This window comes from Urocitellus parryii, chromosome 1, assembly GCF_045843805.1.
Source record: "Urocitellus parryii isolate mUroPar1 chromosome 1, mUroPar1.hap1, whole genome shotgun sequence".
Classification (NCBI taxonomy): Eukaryota; Metazoa; Chordata; class Mammalia; order Rodentia; family Sciuridae; genus Urocitellus; species Urocitellus parryii.
Window position 1 is genome coordinate 99,852,626 of NC_135531.1, and position 12,981 is coordinate 99,865,606.

A 12,981-nucleotide genomic window follows, 5' to 3' on the forward strand; every position below is an offset into this window, starting at 1 on the left:
AGATTATGAAAGCTGAAAGGGAACTTAAAAGATCATCTGGTACAAACACCCTCATTTTGCGGATACTAAGTCCTGGGGAGAAGACCCCTGGCCAAAGTCACCAGAAAACTAACTAAAGATAGAACCAGACTGTAGTCCACTCCAAGGCTGGGATACAAGAGGGCCTGATATGTTTTGATAAGGTTCTCAATTTCAAGAGTATAAACAACAGTAATATTTTGGCCAGGAGCAGTGGCGCAACGCCTGTAATTCCAGCGGCTCAGGAGGCTGAGGCAGGAGGATCACTAGTTCAAAGCTAACCTCAGCAGAAGTGAGGCACTAAGCAACTCAGTGAGACCCTGGCTCTAAATAAAATACAAAATAGGGCTGGGGATGTGGCTCAGTGGCCGAGTGTCCCTGAATTCAATCCCCAGTTCCCACCCCCTCCAAAAAAAAAAGTAATATTTTGGAGCCCTTACTAATAATCAGTCGCTGTGATAATCATTTCACATGAAATATCTTGTCTGGATTCTCACAACCACTCTGTGCAAATGTAAAAACCATTTTACATTTGCCCCATTTTACTGATTACAAAACTAAGGCTGGGAGAGGGTAAGGGATAAGCTCAAAGTCCCACAGCTGTTAAAAGAGAAAGTGTTGAGGTAGTAGAATGAATACTAAGTAAATAAGGACATTGGCTTCAACAGCCTCCTTTAAGGGGTTAGCTTTTAAGGGGTTAGTGATGAACTAGAAAGATCCACAAGTCAGTCGATGAAGTGAAGCTCTGCCCAAGGCTGCTCCCTTCAGCTGGGAGGGGTGTGGACGTGATGCCCTGCACGGTGTCTCTGCTCTCATCCGAGCCCGGGAGTCTTCGAGGAAACCCGCCCCCCTCTCTCTCCCCGTACGTCCCAGAAGCAACACTCGCGGTGGAGGGAGAGGTGGTTCGGTCGCGGGTCGGATTCCCGCGGGGGCAGAGGACCCCTGAGCGAGCGCAGCTGGCAGCGGCGCACCAGAGCGCCAGCTGCAGGGACCGGGCGGGAGAACGCGAGCCCCGGGCCGGGACAGAGGGGGCTGGTACCTTTCGGAGGAAGCTGGCGACCACCTGCTCGAAGGGGTACTTGTACACCTGGTGCACGTCCACCGTGATCCCCATCCCCGCCACGGACCACACCTCCGCCAGCGCACAGCAGCCGGAGCTCTGCCTGGGCCACAGGCACCCACGCCCAGGCGACCAGGGGCGTGGACTTTCCTCTGCCTTTTCAAACTTTGCAAACTTTATTGTCCATTCAGAGAAACAGACAGTAGGTCACGCCCATGTCCCCTTCCGCCAACGTCCTAAGTAGATGGCAGGCGACGGGGGGCGCGCCCAGGAACCGAAAGCCACGGGAGCGCGCCCGGGCACCCAGGGACGCATGATCTCAGCCCTTAAGGCCCAGGGCAGTACCGGGGCTCTCGGGCCACGCGAGCCACCACACCACACCACACCCTGGAAGCCTTGGACTTTAAGATTGTGCTTTTATATTATCACCGTCTGGAGTCTCAGGACAAACCTAAACTGCTGTTGACAACACTTAAAAAATAATAAGAAGAAATATATAAACTACCTTCCCTTAAACTTTAAGGGTGATCATAAAACCTTCCTCGATGTTGCTGAGTCTGATGGGCCAAGACCGGCAATTGCATTGCTCGCACGACCTACCTGCCAGTTGCCTAAGGCTCGAGGTTTGGCTTCGTGTACCGTAAAATTGCCCAAATCTCCTAGGAGTGTCGAGGAAATAACCTGGCTTGTGTAAGCAACACTGCAGGGAAGTTCCTTTGCTCACTAAAGGTGAAATACCCTGGAGCAAGAAATAAAGGGATATAAAAAGAATTTCGAGAATTCTGTACTCCGAGGAACATCTGTTATTAGAATGAGCAAGTTGGTCCATTTATTCAGTAAGTTCTTCAACGTATTTCTGAGCACCTACTATGTACCAGGCATTGTGATCAACACTGTACACTCAGCAGTGACTTAAATACAATCCCTGCTACCGCGGAGAAGGAATATGTAAGATGATTTAACACGCAGTTGAGATAGAAAACTAAAGAGGGTGGTGATAGGGCAGAGGACATGATTTGTGGTGGGTGGAACACGGAAGGTCTCTGAGGTGGAGACTTACTTCTACATTTGCCCTTGCCATAGATACTCATATTAGTCTGAGGAAACCCTAGCTTTGAGTAAGTTTCCTTCTAATGCTCACCCAAGCAAAACAAAAGAGCTGCAGCTCACCCACACCTCATGGGACAAGACCTCTTTAAATTCATAATCACAGACCTCGTTAAATTCGTAATAACTAACCTCAAGGGGCCTCTTAATGGTGCTAAACCAAGCTGTACTAAAATACTAAACTTCTCTAATCTGCTTACTCCCCCACCTTCCTCCCACCTCAGACCTCCCCCTCACTAACTTGTCATGGAAATTCTCTGCCTTCTTATTCCTGTAGGTGAACTATAGGCACTTAGAGTAGGGACAGTCTCTCAACTTGTCCACCTTACCCAGGGGGAGTCTGACAAATGCTTCACCAACAGCTCTCCTTTAAAAATCAAGACAAGCCATTCCAGGAGTGGTGGCACATGCCTGGAATCCTGGCCACTCAGGATGCTGAAGCAGGAGGATCTCAAGTTCAAGGCCAGCCCCTGCACAACTTGGGACCCTATGTCTAAACAAATAAATAGGTTTAGGGAGGTAGTTTGGTGGGAGATCACTGGCCTAGCATGTACTAGGTCCTGGGTTCAATCTCAGTAATGGGGTGGGGGTGGGGGAGGCTGATTTCTGAGGATTACCAATTATTGTGGTATAAATACTCCTATTATGTTTGAAGTTACCAACACAGTGTCACTATGGGGTTGGAAAGAGAAGTGCAGAGCATGTAACAAGGGTTCACTTGATGCTTTGACTATATTGCTTGTTGCTTTGAAACTTACATTTTTTTTCTTTTTTCCCAATCTTTTGTTCCCTCAACTTTTCCCTAATCTTCTTTTCCCTAACCTTCTCCTCCCTGATCTTCTTTTCCCTGATCTTCTCCTTTCTGATCTCTCCTCCCTAATCTCATTGTCTCTGAATCACCTCTATAAAATCCCCCTGTTCCTGAGGATGGGCAGAATCACAGACTTTGGGACAGGAGTCCCCTGTGTTTCTCCTTTGAAAACAAGGCAATAAACTTTCTTTTTCCTTTTTCTCAAGATCTTGTCTTCATTATTAGATTGACATCAAGGACAAGGACTGAGTTTTCAGTTACAAGCACTCCATTATATAGTATTTCCACCATCCACATATGATAGACATAAAGAACCACAAGAATGTAGATAATGGGAAAATATAGTAATATAATTAGGAAGGGATGAGTTTTTAAATACAATCATTAATTCTAAATTTATATAATTTAATGTTTAATTATAGCTGTGATTAACCAGCTCTAAAACATCACTGAATGTTCCCATCCTTTCTTGCTCATGGGTATCTCCCTAGCATTATACCCCTTTTCCTGTCTCATTAGCATTTGCCTCCAGCTACTAGCATTTCAACCAGCACACAAGTAAACTGTGATTTCTTCCATCTTAAAAAAAAAAAAAAAATTGCCAGGCATGGTGGTACATGCCTGTAATCCCAGTGACTCAGGAGGCTGAGGCAGGAGAATCACAAGTTTAAAGCCATCCTCAGCAACTTAGTGAAGCCTAAACAACTTAGACTCTTATCTCAAAATAAAAAATAAAAAAAGGCTGGCACATGACTCAGTGGTTAAGTACCCCTGGGTTCAATCCTCCCCCCCCCCAAAAAAAAAACACCCCATCTTCCTCTAGTTGTATCCCAAGTCTCTGTTCCACATTTGCTCCTCACAAGAGTGGCCTATCATCTCCTGAACCCATTTCAAACAGTTTTGGTCCCCTCCACTCCACTGAAACTACTGTTCTCAAGGTCACCAATGACCAATTGCTAGATATAATAATTTTTAATCCTCACCTACAGTGTGGTGGAGGGTCAGGTGCCAAAGTTCCTGTGTGCACTGAATATATGTATAAAGCAATTCCACCATATCACCAACCCGTCCTCACAGGAAAACAAAAAGCAGTCTCCTTGGGAGACCTCACAAGGACACAAAGGAGAAATCATTTGCTTGCAGGAGTTTAGAGTATTGTTGGGGCTCAGAATAATTCAACTTTATGGCCCTTTTTGACATACTGGGTTTTTTGTTTTTTTTTTTGGTTTTGTTTTGCTTAGTTTTTTTTGTTGTTGGTGGTGGTGGTGGTTTTTTTTTTTTTTTTTTTTGTGTGTGTGTGTGTGTGTGTGTGTTTGTACTGGGGGTTTAACCCAGAGGCACTTTACTACTGAGCTACATTCCCAGTCTTTTTTGAGACAGGATCTCATTAATTTGCTGAAGCTAACCTCAAACTTGTGATTCTCCTGACTCTGTCTCTCAAGTCACTGGAATTATAGGTGTACACCACCATGCCCAATCATACTGATCAATTTATTGGTTTATTTATTTATTTATTTAGGTACTAGAGATTGAACCCAGGGATTCTTAATCACTTAGCCACATTCCCAGCCCTGTGTATTTTTTATTTGAGAAGTGTCTTTCTAGGTTGCTTAGGGTCCCACTAAATTGCAGAGGATGGCCTCAAATTTGCAATCCTGCTCCCTCAGTCCAGAGGCAGTGGGATTACAGCCATATGTCACCACACCAGGCCTGAACAATTTAACCTAAAGAAAGTTAAATGGCCTAAGAGCAGGCTCAGAATCAATCTTGTATTGCTTCTTTTCCCACAGGGCAAGGAGAGGTTTGCAGCAAAGTTCCCTTATCTATCTCAAGTTTGGACCCACCAAAGAAGAAAAGCTCTGTGAAATTTCATCATCTTCACTCACAATAGCAGAAGGAAGGCTGAAGTCTGTAAGTCTGTCAGCACCCCTGAGTAGACAGTTTTTTCTTTTTTGTAGTTCTGAGTTGAACAGATTTGTCACACAATGTCTTCTATTTTAGCCCCATTTAATATTCAAAAGAATTATTTACAATCCATTAGCTGTACTGTGGGCCCACAGGACCTTGACTCAAGCCACTATATGTTTCTCCTAACCCATTGATTCTCCTGAAAATCGTTTACTGTTCTCCTAAAAACTGTCTGCTTTACCATTCTCCCCGTACCCTATGGAAAAGTGGTATATAAGTTTCTTAAACATGTTGGGCTAGCAGGTAATCACACACCTGCAATTTCCCCTTTTGCACAATGATTAGTCTGTATGTCTTTCCTCCCTTTAATCTTCCTATTGTCCTCTCATTTGGGCAAACCTTCAGAAGACAGAGGGGAATTTTCTTTCTTGCCTACAGAATCTTACAACTGCCCCTGTTACTAGAAAGTAGCTGAAAGTCAGGCCCAGGGATGGGGTCTCCACTCCACTCTGACCATCAATTTCTTCCAGAATGTGTCCTTGGGGCATCTGCTCACCAACTTCTGATTAAGTCACCACAAAAGGCCAAGGTTGTGTCCTGATAGGTTAAGGGACCCAACACTTGTTGGCACTACTTGGAGCTGGTTGGTTGAGTGACTTGTCTAAGAACAGATGCCATCTGCCCTTTCCAAGGACAACAGGGCACTCTAAAGAAAAAATAAATACTTGCCAGGCTTAACAACAAAGGCCAGTGATCTTGTGGCTCAGAATCATAGCCAGTTTGTACAATGATAATCTTGCTCTCTGTGTATATCTCCTGAGGGAGAGAAAAAGGGCCATGGAACCAGTTGCCTTTACCGCGCAATTGGGTGGTTTAACCGGTCAGAGACTTGAATTTAGAAATTTGCTGGCCAACTTTAGAAGCTCATGACTGTATTTGGTCTTCAAGATACAAAATATCTTGGAAGAGATATCTTGGAAGAAATTTCTTAAGGCACCAAATATCTTTTGTATCATCAAAGTGAGGTACAATGATTTCAACACAGTGGACATCCAGTACATTTTAGTTCAATGAATGAAAGATTGATCCTTGTAAGTACTGGGAGGTTTAAGTGGACAGGGAACATGAGTCCCTGTCCTTTTTCTCTCCTCTATATGTTTTTCTCCCTTTCTGGGTGAGTCGATTGCCCTCTTTTGACCATCCTGACCATCTCTCTATCATTGATTCTTTCTATCCAGTCTTATAACTGTTGGTATATGTAAACTCTCCACTGGACTGTGAGATTCTCAAGACTGGGAGGAACTGGGTGTTAGTCACTCTAATCTATTCAGTACTTAGGATAATACCTAGCACATAGTACACATTATGAATGTAGTTAAATATACTTATGAGTGTAGTTAACATAGGGAATGACCTCAAACAAGTCCCTTCCTGCCCCCACACCCTAGTTTCTCCATCAACAAAATGACTGACTGGGCCAGGATCATCTCTAAACTCCCTTCTAAAAACTTGAGATATCAGACATTGGCTAAAACTCAGGCCAGGGCAAGTCACAGGGATATAGTTATTGGAACCAGGGCACAACATAGGAATTTACAGGAAGAACAAAGCAAAATCAGCAAATTTTAATGAAGATGAGTAAGGCTCATGGTGTCCTTGAATCTGACTTCTCTTCCCCCACTAAAGGAAGAAACTGATATTAGATTTTCTTTTACTTTTGTGTATTTTATTATTTTTTCATAAATAATAAAATTTTATTTTTTGTTACTGTAGCTCTGCAGTATATTTAAGATCTGATATGGTGATGTCTCCTGCTTCTCTTTTCTTGCTGAGGATTACTTTGGCTATCCTGGGTCTCTTGTTTTTCCAAATGAATTTCATGACTGCTCTTTCTACATCTTCAAGTAAACATTGTATTTTTTATTTTTTTTAATTTGTTCTTTTTAGTTATACATGATAGTAGAATGTATTTTTGGAAAATTATACATATATAGAGTATAACTTATTCTAACGAGGATCTGTTCTTATGGTTGTACATGATGTGGAGATTCTCTGGTCATGTATTCAAATACAAGGCTAGGAAGGTTATGTTCAGCTAATTCTGCTGTTCTTCCTATTCCCCTCCACCTTCCTTCCCTTCCCCCACCCTGCTTTGTCTAATCCAGTGGACTAGTCTACTCTTCCCCTCCCCACCCTCTCTTGTTCTGGGTTAGCATCCCACATCAGAGAGAACATTTGGCCTTTGGTTTTTTCAGATTGGCTTATTTCACTTAGCCTGATATCCTCCAGTTCCATCAACTTACCAGCAAATGCCATTATTTCATTCTTCTTAATGGTTGAGTAATATTCTATTGTGTATATATACCACATTTTATTTATTCATTCATCTGTTGAAGGACACCTAGGTTGTTTCCATAGCTTGGCTATTGTGGGTTGAGCTTCTATAAACATGGATGTGGCTGCATCACTGTAGTATGCTCTTTCTAAGTCTGTTGGGTATATAACAAGGAGTGGGATAACTGGGTCAAATCGTGGTTCCATTCCAACTTTTCTGAGGAATCTCCATACTGCTTTCCATAGTGGTTGCAACAATTTATGAATCCGACCAACAATATATGAGAGTACCTTTCTCCCCACTTCCTCGCCAACATTTATTATTACTTGTATTCTTTATAATTGCCATTCTGACTGGAGTGAGATGGAATCTCAGTGTAGTTTCAATTTGCACTTCCCTAATTGCTTTAGATGTTGAACATTTTTTTAATATATGTTTTGACCATTCCTATATCTTCTGTGAAGTACTCGTTCAGTTCCTTTGCTCATTTATTGATTGAGTGTATTGGTTTTTTTGGTGTTAAGTTTTTTAAGTTCTTTGAATGTCCTGGAGATTAATGCTCTGTCTGAGGTGCAGGTGACCTTCCCATTCTCCATGTTCTTGATTGTTTCCTTGGCTGTGAAGAAGCTTCTCAGTTTGATACCATTCCATCTATTCTTGATTTTACTTCTTGTGCTTTAGGAGTCTTGTTGACGAAGTCAGTTCCTAAGCCAGCATGATGGAGAGTTGGGACTACTTTTTCTTCTAGTAGACATAGGGTCTCTGGTCTAATGCCTAGGTCCTTGATCCACTTTGAGTTGAGTTTTGTGCAGGGTGAGAGAGAGTGGTCTAATTTCATTTTTTTTCACATATGGATTCCAGTTTGCCCAGCACCATTTGTTGAGGAAGCTACCTTTTTTACAATGTATATTCATGGCGTCTTTTTCTAATATGAGATTACTATATTTATGTGGGTTTGTCTCTGTGTCTTCTATTCTGTACCATTGGTCTTCACGTATGTTTTGGGTGCCAGTATCATGCTGTTTTTGTTACTGTAGCTCTGCAGTATATTTAAGATCTGGTATGGTGATGCCTCCTGCTTCTCTTGTCTTACTGAAGATTACTTTGGCTATCCTGGGCCTCTTGTTTTTCCAAATAAATTTCATGACTGCTCTTTCTATTTCTATGAAGAATGTCATTGGAACATTAATAAGAATTGCATTAAATCTGTACAACACTTTTGGTAGTATGGGCCATTTTGATAATATTAATTCTACCTATCCAAGAACATAGGAGATCTTTCCATTGTCTGAGGTCTTCTTCAATTTCTCTCTTTAGTGTTCTGAAGTTTTCATTATAGATAGTTTTCACCTCTTTTATTAGATTGATTCCCAAGGGTTTTGTTGTTATTGTTGTTGTTGTTTAGGCTACTGTAAAGAGGATAGTTTTCCTGATTTCTCTTTCACCTGATACATTATTGGTGTAAGGAATGTGATTGATTTATTGGTGTTGATTTCATACCTTGCTACTTTGCTGAATTCATTTATGACTTTAGAACCTTTCTAGTAGAACTTTTTGAGTCTTCTAAATATAGAACCATGTCGTTTGCAAATAGGGATAGTTTGAGCTCTTCCTATTTGTATCCCTTTGATTTCTTTCTTCTGTCTAATTGCTTTGGCTACGATTTCAAGGACTGTTTTGATTAGAAGAGGTGAAAGGGGGGCCATTCCTTTCTTGTTTCAGTTTTTAGAGGGAATTCTTTCAATTTTTCTCCATTTAGAATGATGTTGGCCTTGGGTTTAGTGTATATAGCTTTTATAGTATTGAGGTATGTTACTACTATCACTAGTTTTTCTAGTGTTTTGAGCATGAATGGATGCTGAATTTTGTCAAGTGCTTTTTCTTTAGAGATAACATACTGAGATAATCATGTGATTCTTTAAGTCTATTGATGTGATGAATGATGTTTATCAATTTCTATATTTTGAACCAAACTTGCATCTCTAGAATGAACCCCATTGATCATGGTGTACTCTCTATTTGCTATGTTTTTGTATGCATTTTTGTCAGCATTTTATTGAGAATTTTTGCATCTATGCTCATCAGGGATATTAGTCTGAGGTTTCTTTCCTTGATGTCTCTTTGGTTTTGGTATCAGGGTGATACTAGCTTCATAAAATGCATTTGGAAGGATTCCCTCCTTTGCTATTTCATGGAATACTTTGAGGAGTGTTGGTGTAAGTTCTTCTTTGAAGTTCTGATAGAACTTGGCTGAGAATCCATCTGGTCCTGTTGGTAGGCTTCTGATGACATCTTCAAAGAAATTGGTAAGAGAGACTTAAAGGAATTTCAAGAGCTTCATTAGAGCAGAAAGGCACTATTTCATGACAAGAAACCAGCAGATAATTGGATCATCCAACAAGTCATAGAGACCTAAGAAGGCCCATTGAAGTCCAATGCCTAGCAAAATAAATATGTAAAATACCAAACATGGTAAATAAGTATGGGTGCTGAGGAGGAAAAATAAAGTAGGAATAAGTGACAGGGGAGAGGCATTGTGTTAAAATTTTAGAAAAGAGCCAAGGAAGAGCTCCCTCTCAGGTGACACTGAAATCGAAAATTTGAAAGAAGAAAGAGAGCAAGTCATGCTCATACCTGAGAATGATCACTCTGGGCAGAGAGAATGGCGAGTTAAAAAGCCCTGAGACAGACATTCCCCTGCTGTTTGAAAACTTGAAGAACCGAGCATGGTGGTGCATACTTATAATCCCAGTGACCCAGGAGGTTAAGTCAGGGGGATCATAAGTTCAAGGCCAGCCTCAGCAACTTAGTGAGACCATGTCTCAAAATAAAAGACAAAAAGAACTAGGGATGTAACTCAGTGGTAATGTGCCCTGGGTTCTATCCCCAATACCAAGAATAAATAAAATAAAAAAGAAAACCAAAGACACCAGTGTGACTAGAATAAAGTCCTGGGAAATAATGTCAGAAAACAAGGAACTAGATCACATAGGGTCTTCTAGTTGGCTTTATCTGTGTGAGATGAAACTGTAGAGAGTTTTGAGCAGGGAAGTTCAAATTTCTCTCTGAAGGCTTGAATTGAGTCTTCTGAAATGAACTGACAATAGATCAACAAGAAAAAAGGACTTAAATTTTATAAACATGCCTAAACATGGGAACCATAGGAAATATGAATGAAACTCAAAGTTCTACAGAGTTGAAACTCTGTAGAAAAAAAAATAGGAAAAAAAATAGGGGCTTGAATCTTCTGCAGGGATATGGCAACAGATTATGGGAGAATGAGGGGAAGAAAGGCACTGAAACAAAAATTGTGTTAATGTGAAGATCAAGTCTCCCCAGGAATTTGGGGGAACTGCCCTCTGAAGAAAAGTCTGTCTGGGTGTGGGTGATGATTTTTGGTTTCCGCTCTGGTTAATCTTTCCTGATTATTTAACAAAACTTCTAGGCCAGGCATGTTGGTGCACACCTATGAACTCAGCAACTTGGAAGGCTGAGGCAAGAGGTTGCAAGTCCAAGGCCAGCCTCAGCAACTTAGTGAAACCCTATCTCAAAATTTAAAAATCAAAAGGGCTAAGGGTATAGCTCAGTGATAGAGCACCCTGGGTTCAGTCACCAGTACTACAAAGAGAAAAAAATAAAGAGATATCCTAATGACCTCAACTGTTATAGGTTAAATGTGTCACTCCAAAGTCATCATGATAAGGACCCCCAGTGCCTCAGGATATAACTTTTTTATCTATTTGCTTTTAATGCTGGGATTAAACCTAGTATCTCACACACATGCTAAACACACCATCTACCACTGAGCTATACCCCCACACTGGCATAACTACAGTCAGAGGCAGGACCTTTGAAAAAGTGATTAAGGTAAAATGAGGTTGTCAGTGTGGTTCTTAATCCAGTAGGATTGGAGCCACTAGAAGAAGAGATGAACATGGAGACATGCACAGAGGAGAGGCCTTTGTGAAGACAGAGGGTGAAGACAACCATCTACAAGCCAAAGAGAAGTCAACCCCGCTGACACCTATATCTCAGACTCAGGGCCTCAGGAACTTTGAGGAAATAAATTTCTGTTGTTCACTCTGCCCAGTCTATGGTACTTTGTTATGACAACCCTAACAAACCAATACATCCTCTTAACTCAGCCATCTGCTAATACTTTCTTTTCCAAGGAGATTACATTCATGGGCTATGCGTTAGGATTCGGGGACACAATTTAACTCATAATACCAGACCTAAATAAGCACAGGCGAAAGATGAAGAGAAACCCTGGTGACACTGGATCTCCAGTTTCATCCCATGAATTCCCTCAGTTCCCCAGTTTCTTGCCCCTGTTTGGATCCTCTGAGCTTCATCAAGACCCTTCCTATAAATCTCCTTTGGTGCTTAAATTAATTTGAGATGAGTTTTCTATCATTTTGAACTGAGACTCCTACCTAATAAAATATAGAAGAAAACAATTTAGACGCTGTGAATTTATATGGCAAAAAAAAAAAGAAAAGAAAAAGACCTCTTCTTGCCCAGTCTTTTTCCATCTCTAAATCAGTCCAGCTCCTGAGACCTTTGAAAATCCAGCTGCCTTTCACATGTTCACGTTCAACTCCTTTGTTTTCATTCACCTTGCTTGTTTAAAAATCCAACGAGGAATTTATTCCTTTTGTTTGTTTGGTAAAATTGCATTTTTTAAGGCCAATTCACCTCACACTGTAAGTACAAAAGGAGAAATTTTCTTTGAAATAGCAGTAGCAATTAATGGTATGCATTTTGAAAAGCATCTATTTAAGATGCCTCCTGTCTGGGAAGACCGATTTTAAAAGACTGATCTCATACCAGACTGACAAGACCAGAAATGACTGAAAGGCACTTATGGTCATACTATAGATAATAATAATGATGAAACCAAAAGCATACAGAGAGAATTTCAAAGGAAGTATAACGTAGAAAGCTGAGAGACAACATATGAAGACTAACATGAATACAACTTTTTCTTGTACTGGGGATTAAATTCAGGACCTCGAACATGCGAAGCCTATGCTCTGCTGATGAACTACATCCCCAGCCCCTTAATGTTATTTTGGTGGTGGTGGGGGGAATGGGGATTGGGAATGGGCACTCTACCAATAAGCCACATCTCCAGTCCTATTTTGTATTTTATTTAGAGACAGGGTCTCACTGAGTTGCTTAGTGCTCATTTTTGCTGAGGCTGGTTTGAACTCATGATCCTCCTGCCTCACCCCCTCCCTGTAAACTGGAGGTATGAATTTATATGATCTGGCTTCTTAAGGTAATTTTGACAAGTCCTTTCTTTCTTCTTTTTTTGCTTTTTGTTTTGTGGTCTTGGGGATCAAACCCAGGATGTTCACACATGTTAGGCAAGTGCTCTGCCCCTGAGCCATATCTCTAGCAGACCACAGATCTTCCTAAGGAAAGAAGGTGTTAGAACAGGATGCACAAGAAAAGACCACTAACTCCAATTAAAGTCAAATTAAAGCAAGCTTATTATTTCTACCAGCCAGACTGCCTCTCCCACCAAAAACTGCGGGAACAAGACAGTCCTGCAGATTTCTTGCAGCCCAGCTTTATAGCCCAGAAGGTTACACAAAGGGAGTTACAAATAACAGAACTCTGACAAGCATAACACAAATGCTAGTTTACATGTTTGCTGGCCCCAACATCAGAATTTATGAAGGTCATTAGAGCCTCAGAGAGGGTCGTTATCTGGCCAGGGAAGGCCAAGATTTA

At 41.3% G+C, this 12,981-nt stretch overlaps 1 protein-coding gene across 1 annotated transcript in view; it reads right to left on the reverse strand.

Annotated features, from left to right (window-relative positions):
• The window catches only part of Prelid2 (PRELI domain containing 2), an 82,001-nt gene extending 80,788 nt beyond the window's left edge, over positions 1-1,213 (reverse strand). The window contains exon 1 of the mRNA XM_026384445.1: positions 1,058-1,213. Within this exon, the coding sequence (XP_026240230.1) occupies positions 1,058-1,132 (75 nt within the window). The 5' untranslated portion in view covers positions 1,133-1,213. The remainder of the gene's footprint in view (positions 1-1,057) is intronic.
• Between the last annotated feature and the right edge of the window lie 11,768 nt (positions 1,214-12,981).